A 12420-nucleotide genomic window follows, 5' to 3' on the forward strand; every position below is an offset into this window, starting at 1 on the left:
ATTCACTGACTCATAGGCCCTGATTAAGCACTGACTGTGTGTAGCCCCTGCACTCTCAAGGGACGTGCATTTCAGCATTGGAAGACAGATCAGAAAAGAGAAGTAACATAAAAGGCATGTTGGATGGTGCTCAGTGCTAAGGAGGATAAAGTAAGGGGGGGTGGATGTCAAGGAGGTGAGGGAAGGCTGAAGTTTTAGTTAAGGGGGTCAGGGGACGTTTGAGTCAGGAGATGGAGAAAGGTACGTGAGGCAGAAGGCACAGCAGTGCAAAGGCCCTGAGGTAGGAGCATGCAAGTGTCAGAGGAGCTGTGAAGAGGTCAGTGGGGCTGGAGTGGAGTGAGTGAGGGGACAAGGGGAGCTGAGGACCTCGATAACTTAGGGTGAGGTTGGGCCTTGTGGCTGCTAGGGACTGTCAGGGGCAGGTGGTCCCACCTGGTGCCGAGACGTCGGGTGCGCAGGCCCATGAAGACAGAGCGGATGAGCTTGCCGAAGGAGGCGGCGTTGACAGGCTCCAGCTTCTGCTCCTGGCAGTGCAGCAGGTAGTGGCAGTAGAGGGTGCTCCGAGGCAGGCTCACGCCCTCGGCTGTCTCATAGTTGTCCAGGAGCCACTGGACCTGGGGCCCGAGGAGGGGTGGAAGAATGCTAAGAATTGCTTCCATTTCTCAAGTGCTCGTTGCTAAGTGCTCTCTATATTTATTTCTGATTGTGATCCTGACAACCACACTGGAGAGGGTGTCATATCACAATCTCCCATGGGAACTAAATCCAGTGGAACTCTCTAGAACTGCACTGTCCAAATCAGTCACCACCAGCCACATAGGGCTGTTAAATTAATTTACACTGAATGGAAAAAGCCAATGTCAAAAGGTCATGTAAAGTATGAGTCCATTCATAGAACATCCTCGGAATGACAACATTAGAGAAATGGGGAACAGATTCGTGATTGCCGGGGGTTAGCGATGTTGGGAGGGAGGAGGGCAAGGGTGACTAAAAAGGGTTAGCAGGAGGAGTTTGTGGTGACGGAACAGTTCTGCATTTTGATTGTGATAGTGGTTTCCCAAACCTACCCATGTGATAAAAAGACACAGAAGTAGACACCCTCACATTGTACCAATGTCAGTTTCCTAGCTAGATCCTGTACTACAGTGACGTAAAATGTAATTAGTGGGGTAACCTGGGTGAAGGGTCCACAGGGATCTCTGTACTATTTTGCAGCTTCTGTGACTATAATTCTTTCAAAATAGTTTTTTAAAAAAACAACTCAGTTCCTGGGACCTTGAAACTCACATTTCAAGTGCTCAATAGCCTCATGTGGCCAGAGGCCTCTGCACTAAGCAGCACAGAGAGAAAATATTTATCACTGGAGGATGTTCTATCGGACGTCACTGGTCTAGCGAAGCATGTTTTCAGGACCCATTAGGGAGTCATGAAATCAGTTATGTGGGTTATGACCAGCATTAAAATATTAGACTTAGAAGCCAGGCTGCTTGGGTGCGTGAGGGAGGTCCTGTCTTCTGAGAAACCTTCTGTCTTGGTTATGGGGTCCACAATGGGTCGCCATGGGAGAGGGCGACGGTTAAAAATGAGCGGAAGGGACTTCCCTGGTGGTGCAGTGGTTAAGAATCTGCCTGCCAATGGAGGCGACATGGGTTCTATCCCTGGTCCGGGAAGATCCCACATGCCGTGGAGCAGCTAAGCCCATGTGCCACAACTACTGAAGCCCGCCCGCCTACAGCCCATGCTCCGCAATGAGAGAAGCCACCGCAATGAGAAGCCCGCGCACCGCAACGAAGAGTAGCCCCCGCTCACTGCACCTAGAGAAAGCCCATGCACAGCAATGAAGACCCAACGCAGCCAAAAATAAATGAATGAATCAAAAAAACCAAAAAACCAAAAAAAAAACGAGGGGAAGCCATCGCTCCAGACGCCAAGCTCCAAGAGGACGGGGACCACCCCAGGACAACCCACCTACAGTCACAGAGCTGGTGAGGGGCCCAGTAAGGATTAGGATCTAGGGCTGCTCCACAGAGCCCCACTGGCAGAGGAAGGTTATCTCGCTGCCCTCGGAATGGACACAGAACCTTGCTCGGGGCAGCTCCTTGCATGGTGGTGCCTGCATCTCCCTCCCCTTGCTATCTATCCGCCATCACCGGTTACTATCAGAGTAGATGACACTTCTTGGGTAATAGCTCCAAGAGCGTCATGCATATTAGCTGAGGCCCAGAGAGGCTGAGTAACTTGTCTGAGGCCACACAGCGAGGATTCAATCCCAGGCCATCTTCACCTGAGCACCCTGACAGCAGGCTACCCAGGCTCCTGCTGACGGTGGCCAGCAACCACCATCCACCACCCATCGCTTCCACCCAGGGTCCCCCTCCCACCACCCCCTCCCCTGGGGCCTGGGTTGGCACTTACAGTGGCTGGTGAGGCACGGGTGGTGTGGGAGTAGGACTGGCTGGCACTGCCCAGCATGTAGCCGCCTTGGATCACGTAGGTGCCCGCTCCGCTGCCACTGCTGCTGCCACTGCCACCGCCCCCGCCACCGCCTCCCCCGCCGCCACTGCCGCCGCCGCTGCTGTTGCTGGCCCCACTCCCACTGCTGGTGGAGCTGGCGACGACCTGGCTGCCGGACACGTACATGGGCACAGAGCCACTGCTGGCCACCGCCTGGGAGGTGGCAGGTGTGCTGACCTGGGCAGCTGTGCCCGCGGCCTCGTAGTAGCTGGTGCCCGCCGTCTGCGTGTACAGTGGCGTCTCAGGGTAGGGGTAGGTGCTGGAGCGGCTGCGAAAGAAGTAGAGGGAGGCAGTCAGGGGACAAGAGCTGGGTGGCACAGGGGCATGACTGAGGGGGGCCTGCAGCGGGGGGAGAAGGAGAGCGGGAAGCAACAGCCCCGGGCATCACCCCAGGTGCAGGATGGGCAAATTTTCACTTAATCCTCAAAGCGGCCCCCTGACTTGGGAGTCCCTACTTCAGATGGGAGGAAGTGGAACTGGAAGTGCTAAGTAACTTGCAATAGGCTACACACTTCAGTCAATCATAAAAAGAACTACTGAGGGAATTCCCTGGTGGTCCAGCGGTTAGGACTCACGCTCTCACTGCCAGGGGCCCGGGTTCAATCTCTGGTCAGGGAACTAAAATACCACAAACCACGCAATGTAGCCGGAAAAAAAAAAAAAAAAAGAACTATTGAGTGCCTGCTGTATGCTGGGCACTGTTCTAGGTATGCTGCACCCAACAGTGGATGAGAGAGAAAAGGTCCCCCCAGGGGTGGTAATGCCTTAGCGAGGGAGCCAGAGCAGAAGCCAAGTACAAAGGTAAATTGAGGGCACTTCGGAAGCTGGTACACACCAAGGTACATGAGGCAGGAAGAGGGTGCTGGAGAAGCGGGGGCTCTACTTCGAAATCCAGCAGCCGTCACCCTGAGGGGCTGGTCAACAATGACTATCGAGGTACAGATGTGTTTCCCTTTGACCCGGAAACCCACCCCACCCTGGAGAGTTCTCCAGCTATCCCAGGATCTGCATCAGGTCACATGAGCTCAAGGCTGCAAATCGTAGCAAGAGAGTAAAAATGACTGGGCGGGGGGTGTCCATCTTTAGTGGGATGTCAAGTTAAAAGGTGATGGAATCCTACACAGGGGTGAGAGAGGAGGAAGAAGGTCTTGGGGTCCTGCCAAAGAACAAGCTCCAGAACATTCGGTTAGGTGAACAAAAGAGGCAGGGAAGGGTGCAGAGAGTGGGAAGAAGGGGGAGATTACATGGCATTTCGTATCTATATCTTCCGTCTGTGAGGGTGGAGGGCCCGTGTATGGGGGCAGGCACTTCACCAAACGTGGCTGGACACAGTTTTGATTTTTGAGTCCTCTCAATGCATTAGTGACTTAAAAACATAAGTTAAATTTTTAGAATCCAGAAAGGGAGGGAGGCCCGTCAGGAGTGGCCTGGCTCAGAAGGTGCTGAAGGATGCAGCGGAGGGAGTCGTGGGGGCCTCTGGGGGCAGCAAGGAGAGGCTCTGGGGTGCGGGATGTGATCACTTGATGTGCACAGCATTGCCCATCAGACACCAGGATGCAGCTCTTGATCACTGTGCCCTGGTTCGCATCAGTCCACATCTACTGCACAAGTGACACCAAGAGTGCATGACCTGAGCAGGGACTGGTAAGTGCCCATGCTCCCCTTGGCAGAAACCAAAACCAGCCCAGCACCCTACACGCGACACGTGCTCCCAGAAAACACTGCTTTGGTAACTGTTTGCTGAATGACTGAATAAATGAATGTGTGTATCTCTGGACACAAGCTGGACAGGGCCAGGGACGGAGGCCCAAGGGCTGTGGCTTTGGTCAGCGTGGGGACCTGGACCAGCAAAGGGCTGGGAACATGGTAATGACCCACTATGAGGGAGAGACAAGATACAGTGTCCTCAAAAACTTCACATAGCAGAAGAATCTGATGGCAACAATGGACTCCGTGTGATCAAACACATAATCACAGAAGGAAGAATTGAACCAGAAGCAAAAGACAGACCAGGACTTCCCTGGTGGCGCAGTAGTTAAGAATACGCCTGCCAATGCAGGGGACATGGGTTCGAGCCCTGGTCCGGGAAGATCCCACATGCCACGGAGCAACTAAGCCCTTGCGCCACAGCTACTGAGCCTGCGCTCTAGAGCCCGCGAGCCACAACTACTGAGCCTGCATGCCACAACTACTGAAGCCCGTGCGCCTAGAGCCCATGCTCCGCAACAAGAGAAGCCACCGCAGTAAGCCCGTGCACCACAACGAGGAATAGCCCCTGCGCACCGCAACTAGAAAGCCCGCGTGCAGCAACAAAGACCCAATGCAGCCAAAAATAAATAAATAAATAATTTTGTTAAAAAAAAAAAAAAAAAAAGGAAGCAAAAGACAGACCAGGAGAGGCAGAAGAGCCCCTGGGGGCCCTCGGGAGCCTGGCTCCTCTTTGGAATGTCCTCTGCGGTCCCTGCCAGCTCTGATCAACTGCACAGATAAGAGAAACTGGCAGCACTGGAAATAAATCAACAGAACTATGAGGCAGCTGGATGTCGTAGAGCACGACTCAGGTGCCAGGGTCACACCCTTTGGGGTCAGCCACAGCATCAGGACCCAGAGACCAAGTCATTCCATGAGCTAATCCACCCCCGGTGTCATGCCCACAAGAAGCAGGTGGCAGGGACGTAAGAAAAAAATCAGGCAAATACAAAAAAAGCCAAATGAAGCTTCCAAAAACTGAAACAACAACTAGAGAGACTATAAGCCCTGGAATTGCTCCCATGGAGAAGGGGAGATCCTTCTCCATGGTAATATGCATGGAGCATCCCCAGCAAGGAGCCAGAGCCGGGGTTAAGGCAGGCCTGGGGCTGACAGCTGCCTGATGTGGCACATGCTGACGCTGAGCTGTGCGCAGCACCAGTGAGTGGAAGTCACCTCCGTGTTGGCTGGGTGGGGATTGGCTATGTCATTCATGCTGCGGCTGTATGCTGGAGTATCCCACAGCGGTTAAAGAGGGTGACTGGGACCCACGTGGTCAAAGAGCTTCAAGCTACATGGCAGGGGAAGAGATAGGGGACAGAACACGCTGCCTCTATTTCTGAGTAAAGAAAGGGGGTAATTTCTATTCTCAGAGTATCTCTGGGAGGAAACAAAGAAATGGGCCACAGCATCCCCTCTGGGGCAGGGTTGGGGGTCAGGAGTGAAGGAAACTTGTTTTTCACAGTTTAACATTCCCTATTCCTTAGAAAATTTTATCTTGTAAAATTAAAAAAAAAATTTTTTTCCATTTTTGTTTTCTGTTTTTTTTGCATAGAACCAGACCAACCTGATTCCAAAGGTCTTATGCTTTGCTGGGATGCCTTTCCCAACTTGCCAGGGTCCCCTCTGCTTTACCGTCACTTGAGGCCCTGAAGGCTGGCTGGTCCGCTGGGGGCTGGGGCCGCAAGCCCCGGGGGGTCCTGAGCAGACCCTTGCCCCTCCTCCTGTCCCTTCCCCCCCCCCCCCCCCCCCCCGTCCCCTCCCCACTCACATGGCGCTGGCCGTGTAGCTGGCATCACTGCCCTCCACATACTGCACTTGGCTGGAGTACACATGTGGGACTGGCACCTGCTGGAGCTGCTGCACCTGGCACAGGAGGAAGGGTACACAGAGGGTCAGGGGTGGCCCAGCTCCTCGCCTCTGCTCCTAAAAGTCTGGCAGCTCCCCAGCTGGAAGGCTGCACTTCTGGGCTCTCTGAATACCCTGGGCGGGGCCAGGGCTGGGAATCAGGCACAGCTGTGGCAGGAGAAGCCAGGACTCTCTGCTTGGGCTGGGGACAGTAAAGGTAGGGCCTGAGGTGCGTAGAGGGGACCCCAGACGGGGTCCTACCGTGGGTGTGAAAGTTGAAACCCAAGGGCAGAGCCAAGTCCTGGTACAAGGCTGTCACTAAAGCCGGAGCCTGGAACTACAGACATGGCTTCAGGGTTGGAGCCTGCATCAGGGACGGACCCCCGTCTACAGGGGCGGGGCCTAAAACCTTGAACCGGATGCTAGGGGCGGAGCCGGGGCCAGGGGTGGGGCCCTGTTTGTGGGCCAGAATCTGGAACTACTGACAAAGTCTTAGGGGCGGGGCCTGAGTTCCCCACCCCATCCCCCACCCCAATCTGTAGTGGCAGAGCCTGGGACCTGGAGCCCGATTTAGGGGGGATCAGAGGCGGGTCCCCAGACTGGCTGGGTGGAGGTGGGGTCTACAGGGCCTGCGGGGCCGGGCGCGGGCCGGGGCCAGCGGATCCCGCCCCCGCCCGCCCCTTGCACCCCGCCCATGCGTCCGCCACCTACTTTGAGGGCCGTGGCGGCCGTGCCGAACACTAGCACTTGGGGGACTCTCTGGATCCTGACCCTCTGGTCGGGGCTGGCTCGGGCCGGGAGCCCGGGCAGTGGCTCGAGGACCACTTTCTGCTGCGGCAGGAGCAGGTGCGGGGGCAGCACGCCCACCAGCTCCACCCACTGCTCGGCGCCCGGCTCGTAACGGGGCGGCGGCGGCTCGGGCCTGCCTAGCTGCGGGGCCTCCCCGCTGCACGCTGGCGGTTCCGGGGCCAGCACGCCCGACCCGGGCCCAGGCGTGGGCGGCCGGGGCGGCGGCTCCGGTGGCGGCGTGGGCCGGGGCTCTTGCTGCTCTGCCTTCCTAGCGGGAAACTGACTGCCTGAGCTCTGGAGGACAAACAGAGACACTGGGGGGTCACCGAGGGCGGCCGCGGGTGGGGCTCCAGGCCTCCACCGCCCACGAGGCTGCTGAGCTCACTCAGCAACCCGACCAGAAGATCCCCACCCCGTGTGAGGGAAGGGAGAACCCAGATCTCTCTAAGCAAAACCTGGGCCTTAAACTGCCAGGTGCCCGGAAAGAGTAAGGCTCCAGGACTGGGTCCGCAGCCCAAGGCCAGAGGTGGAGCCCAGGATGGGGCTGCGGTTCTGAAGGCTCCAGCTGCCTCCCCACCTACATCCCCCCAGGGGAGCTCCACTCCCTCCCTGCGGCCTGAGGGGCCTGCACCCCTCCCCAGCTCAGCCCAGGCCCGGCCCCAGTTTGCCCAGAGGTAGGTGGGGGAGACACACACCTCTTGAGCCACGTGGACCGGCTGGAGCCCTTGCACTGTGAGCTGCTGCACGGGGCCAGCTTTGGGCACTTGTGGAGTGGCCTGGACCACGGACCTCTGGGGAAGGAAAGGCAAGTCAGACTATGGTAACGATGGCGATGATGGCTGCCCACCTGCCCCTAAGCACCACCCCCTGCCCACGTGAACTCATGTAAGCCTCACAGCAGCCCTGTAAGGAAAGACGCCACCTTTCTCCAGCTTTTCACTGCTGGCCCTGCACCAAGTGCCTTCCAGGTTCATTACCAGGTTGCCTCTGGGCGCCATGTTACAGGTGTGGAACCCAGGCTCAACAAGGTGAGGCTGATGGGAAGTAGCACTGAGCTGAACTTGGGACTGACTGAGGGGTTCCCTGCTCTCTACCCCCACTCCCTACATGGGTTATCCCACACGTCCATGATACCGGCTGTCCTTACTTCCATGCTATGGAGGGGATGCCGGCATCACCCTCAGGGCACAGAGTGAGGGACAGAGGCTGGGAGGCGGGAAGCTGCTGAGTGATGGGGCCGGGACTTGAACCCAGGCCTAGAGGTTCAGAGGGGCTGTGGTGCCAGGCAGGAGAGTATCTATGAATCCTTCAGGGTGGGGTTTCTGCTTTCCTCCAGGGAAAGGGTCTATGGCTTTCATCTGGTTCTCCGAGGGATTGGGAACCTCCCAACCTGAGCGGTAACGACCAGATGGCAGACAGCCCTTGCCTCTTAACCTGCTCTGGCCGCCGTGGCTGGCAGCTCAGAGTGAGGCCTCCTGCAGAAGACTGGGCATGGTTTTGGAGGCTGAGGCCTCTCCCTGAGCCCCTTAGGGGCGAGCCAGGACTCGGCCTTGGGGTTTCCTCCAGGCAAATGGGCCCAGAGAGGCCAAGGCTGTTTCTCGAAGCTGTTTCCAGTGCCTGTTCAGTGTTAGGTGCTTTCCACGAGGACACGCTTCATCCTCACGGCGGCCCCAACCACCCTGCTCCCAGGCCCTCGGGGAGAAGCCGTTATTTAGGTGAGAACGCGGAGTCTGGAGAGAAGCAGAGGTGCTTGCCAAAGGCCTAGGTGGCAGGCTGGGGCTGGACCCCCATCTGCTTGTCTCTCACAGGCCTTCCCCGCTGCAACTCCCACTGACAACTGAAGGAGGATGCAGAGGCCGCCTGGCCAGCACCCTCGCCCCTGCCACTGCCCGCCTTTGCCTGGCACCTCTTGGGTGACGGGGACACTCTGCTGGACGCCGTGGACTTGCAGCTGCTGAGGCACCGTGCCCGTGGGGGCCCCAGCCGTCTTGCTGGAGGAGCTATTGGCCTGCACTGGCGACCGCTGCAATGGAAGGAGACACGGTGTGTGTGTGGAGCAGCCGGGGCCTGACAAAACCCTGCTCGAAAGGGCTGTCCAGAGAGCTATTAGGGGAGGGCAGCAGCCAGAGGGGACGTATCCAACCACCTAAGCTGGTAACCATCCTTTGCATCCAAATGCCTGGTCCCCACCACAGCCCCAGTCATCCCAGATGCAAGGCTCAGAGTTCAGACCCATCTTCCCCAGGGAAGAGGGCTGGGACTCTAGCCTCAGCTCATGGGCCACCTGCTGCCTCCATCATCAGATGGGCTGCAGCCCTGAAGTGAGAAAGGATAGGTGAGGGCACCCCTGCTTTCCAGATGAGTTGCTGACGCACAGATGGGAGGGGACATATGCAGGGCCACATAGTTGTGAGTGGTGGCACCAGGTGCTGACCCCAGGTGGGCTGGCTGCAGAGCCCGATAGCGCTGGGCCGTGCTGTGTCACAGGGGGTATCATTAACTGTTTTACACATTTCTAACTCTGGGCTCAGTAGGCTCTGAGGGCCTTTCCAGAGTCCCCAGGACTGAATGGCTGAGCCAGGGATCTGACCTTGAGCTCCGATTGCTGACACCCATGCTCCCGGCCACCCACGGCTCGCCTGCCTCCACACCCTCACTGGTGTTCAGGGGTCCCTGGATTCCACCCTGTGGTCAGAGGAGGAACCTCTACCAATCCTGTCAAGGGAAGAGGGGCCCACTTTGCCTCCTGGGATGCAGTGCCCTGCGCTGGAGCTTCAAGGCCCATCTCGACTCAGGGGAGAAGCTGCCTCCTCCTCCCGGAGCCGGGCTCAGCTCAGAGCCAGCAGGGCTAGGATCTGGCGGCCGAGCCACCCCACCCAGGGTCAACGAGGACTTGGGAGGAGTGTCCCGACTCCTCCGGGGAGAGGGGTGGGGAGGGCGGCCAAAGGGGCCGCCACCTACCTCAGGAGGTGAGTGCACCTGCTGCGTGCCATGCACCGTCAGGGAGACCTGGCCGCTCTTGCCGCCCGGGACTGTGCTCTGCACCACCAGACGCTGTGTGGGGAGAGCCTGGAGCCAGAGGGGAGAAGGACCACAGCTCCTGACAACGGCCTGTGTGTTTTTAAGGAGCACCTGTGCCGTGCCAGGCGCCGTTCTAGGGCTGCATGCCTGCTAGCTCACAGACTCGCCCTGACAGTCCTGATGCTGCAGTCGCTCCCCCACTTCACACAGGTTTAGGACAGCGAAAGGACTTGCCCGAGATCCTGGAGCCCGCGCGCAGCAGAGCTGGAGTTTGCGTCCAGGGAGCCTGGCTCCACAGGGCACAGGAAATGTGCGCTCACCCTTGAAACCCGACAGGACTCTGTCCCGGTTCACAATGGACGCCGGCACCCCGTGTGTAGCCTTCCAGGCGACAGACCGCCATGCGCTCACGCCCCTGTGCTGGCTATGGGTTCTTGGCTCTTAATCGGCTTTGGCGTCTCTGCTTTGGGACACTGGGGCTGGACCCACCAGCCGCGTGCCTTACTGTCAATCCTCAGGTGTCTCTGTTAAGATGACTCCTGCAGCTCTTCCTTCCCCAGTGGGCCCTGACTGACACGGCCTCACCGGCTGGAGGCAGCAGGTAAGGCAGCCCCTGGATAGGCCCCACAGCCTCGGTGCTGGTGAGGGTAGATAAGAGCAGGCCACGGGGTGGGTTCCGCACCCTGGGGAGGCTCTGAGGGCGGGGGCTGGGTGCGGGGCGCTTACCTGTTGGGGCACCGGGATGTTGGTGAGCTGGAGGGGTGACACGTGGCCCGGCTTGGCCTGCACGCTCGTCTGGACCAGCAGCCGCTGTGGGGGAAGGAGGAAGGACCTGAGCCGCGCTGGCTTCCCCGGGGAGGCCCGGCCCGGGGCGGGGAGGGGGGGGGATTTGTTGGGGCGGCAGCAGTGAACATCTTGATAAGAACAGGTGAGCAGATGGTTCGGGCAACAGGACCAGGGGGGAAGCAAGGTACCCACGGCCACAGCCTCGCTGCCCCCCTCAGGTGCCCTCTCTACACACCCCTGGGGGAGGGGTGTGTGTCCTACCTGCTGGGTGCCCTGCACCTGCTGCACCACCTGAGTGGGGACTCCGGTCTGGCTGGCCGTGGAGCCCGGGCTGGTCTCTGACACAGTCTCGCTGGCCCGCATGGCACCTTCTGTAGGGAAAGGTCACCAGGTCAGCTCTGCCTGCTGCCACTGCCCCCACCCTGAGCCTGAGCCCGCTGGGATGTGACGATGCAGCCTGAAGCCAGCTCTGGGTGGGGCTAGGCTCTCCAAGAATCCTGCCTGGCCCCTGGTCAGCCCCAACACTGCCCATTGGGGTGGGCTGGGGGCCCCAAGGGCCTATAATCCCTAACACCCAGAAGCAGCCCCCCTCCTCACCCCTACCCTCACTGTCCCGAAGTCAGACCAGAAGCGGTGACTGAGAAGCCATGATGCAGCGGAGGCTCGGAGGGATGGACCCCTCTGCCCAACAGGCAGGACTGTGGACCGTGACTGACCCCGCCCCCCGCCCCCCCCAGGTCCCACAGCCTTGCAAGGTGTCGGGGCCACCTTCCTTGAAGTGACCCCTGGCTTCCCAGGGATGGAAGCTGGTCAGAGAAGTCGCCCCAGAAGGTCTCACGGGCCTGCGGCCAAACACTCCCTCCCTCTCCACCGTCCCTGCTTCCCGGTCCTCACGGGGGTGGGGCGGGGGGGGGCAGAGGGCTTGGAGCTGGGCAGGCGGGTACTCACGCTGACAGGCAGCCAAGAAGAGGCAATCATAGAACATGGTGCCCACCTGCCCCACCGCCCCGTCTGTCCCGGGGAGCTTGCCCAGCACTCCTCGCCCACCTCTTGGGGAACAGCAGGCTGTGCGGGCGGCTTTATACCTGCAACCTTGGGGAGCTAATCCCCCCAGTGGATGCAGAGTTCCTGGCTGTCCTCTTGGGATAAACACACTTCCCTCCCAGCGGGCAGAGCCTGAGCGGGGCCTTCGCGGGGCTGGGGCCACTCTGTGGGGTCAGGAGGGAGGCTGGTACCCAGAGATGTTATCAGGAAGGCACGGGTTGAGTTTCATGCACATCTCGCTAAGTGATTAACAGGGGAGCTGGGGGGGAGGGAGGGGCGTGGAGCACGAGTGTCCCTGCGAGGCACTGGTTGGGAGACCCTCACCCCAGCTGGGACACAATCCGCCCCACCCCCTCTGTGTCGCCTGGTTGCTCCCAGCAGTTTCAGTTGTGGGCTAGGGCTGGGGGCACACATGCGCCTGCCCTTCCTCCAATGTGCTGCCAGAAGGAGCCAAGGTCCCAGTCCCATCCCCTGGGAGCCCTCTGGTGGGATTGGAGGGCAGTGGGCAAGGAATAATAAAAGTAACTATAGCACTTCCGGTGCCCCAGGCACTGCAGTAGGGTCTTCCTGGGCAGCTGGAAATGGAAAGAACTTTTATTACCTCTGTTTTTAGAGAGGGCAACAGAGACCGGAAGAGAGGAAGTAAGTTGTCCGAGGTCGCCCAGCCAG

At 58.9% G+C, this 12420-nt stretch overlaps 1 protein-coding gene across 3 annotated transcripts in view; it reads right to left on the bottom strand.

Annotated features, from left to right (window-relative positions):
• RFX1 (regulatory factor X1) overlaps positions 1-12420 on the bottom strand; it is a 31909-nt gene that overhangs the window by 6397 nt on the left and 13092 nt on the right. For 2 of the 3 annotated variants that reach the window (XM_082381559.1, XM_082381560.1), the window contains 8 exons: positions 10969-11078; positions 10648-10731; positions 9862-9969; positions 8807-8923; positions 7596-7691; positions 6035-6129; positions 2416-2782; positions 433-614 (listed from right to left, as the gene is read on the bottom strand). In XM_082381559.1, coding sequence (XP_082237685.1) covers positions 433-614; positions 2416-2782; positions 6035-6129; positions 7596-7691; positions 8807-8923; positions 9862-9969; positions 10648-10731; positions 10969-11078 — 1159 coding nt within the window. The remainder of the gene's footprint in view (positions 1-432; positions 615-2415; positions 2783-6034; positions 6130-7595; positions 7692-8806; positions 8924-9861; positions 9970-10647; positions 10732-10968; positions 11079-12420) is intronic. The other variant, XM_082381561.1, reaches the window with a different exon arrangement.

This window comes from Balaenoptera borealis, assembly GCF_965194805.1.
Source record: "Balaenoptera borealis genome assembly, chromosome: 2".
Lineage (NCBI taxonomy): Eukaryota > Metazoa > Chordata > Mammalia > Artiodactyla > Balaenopteridae > Balaenoptera > Balaenoptera borealis.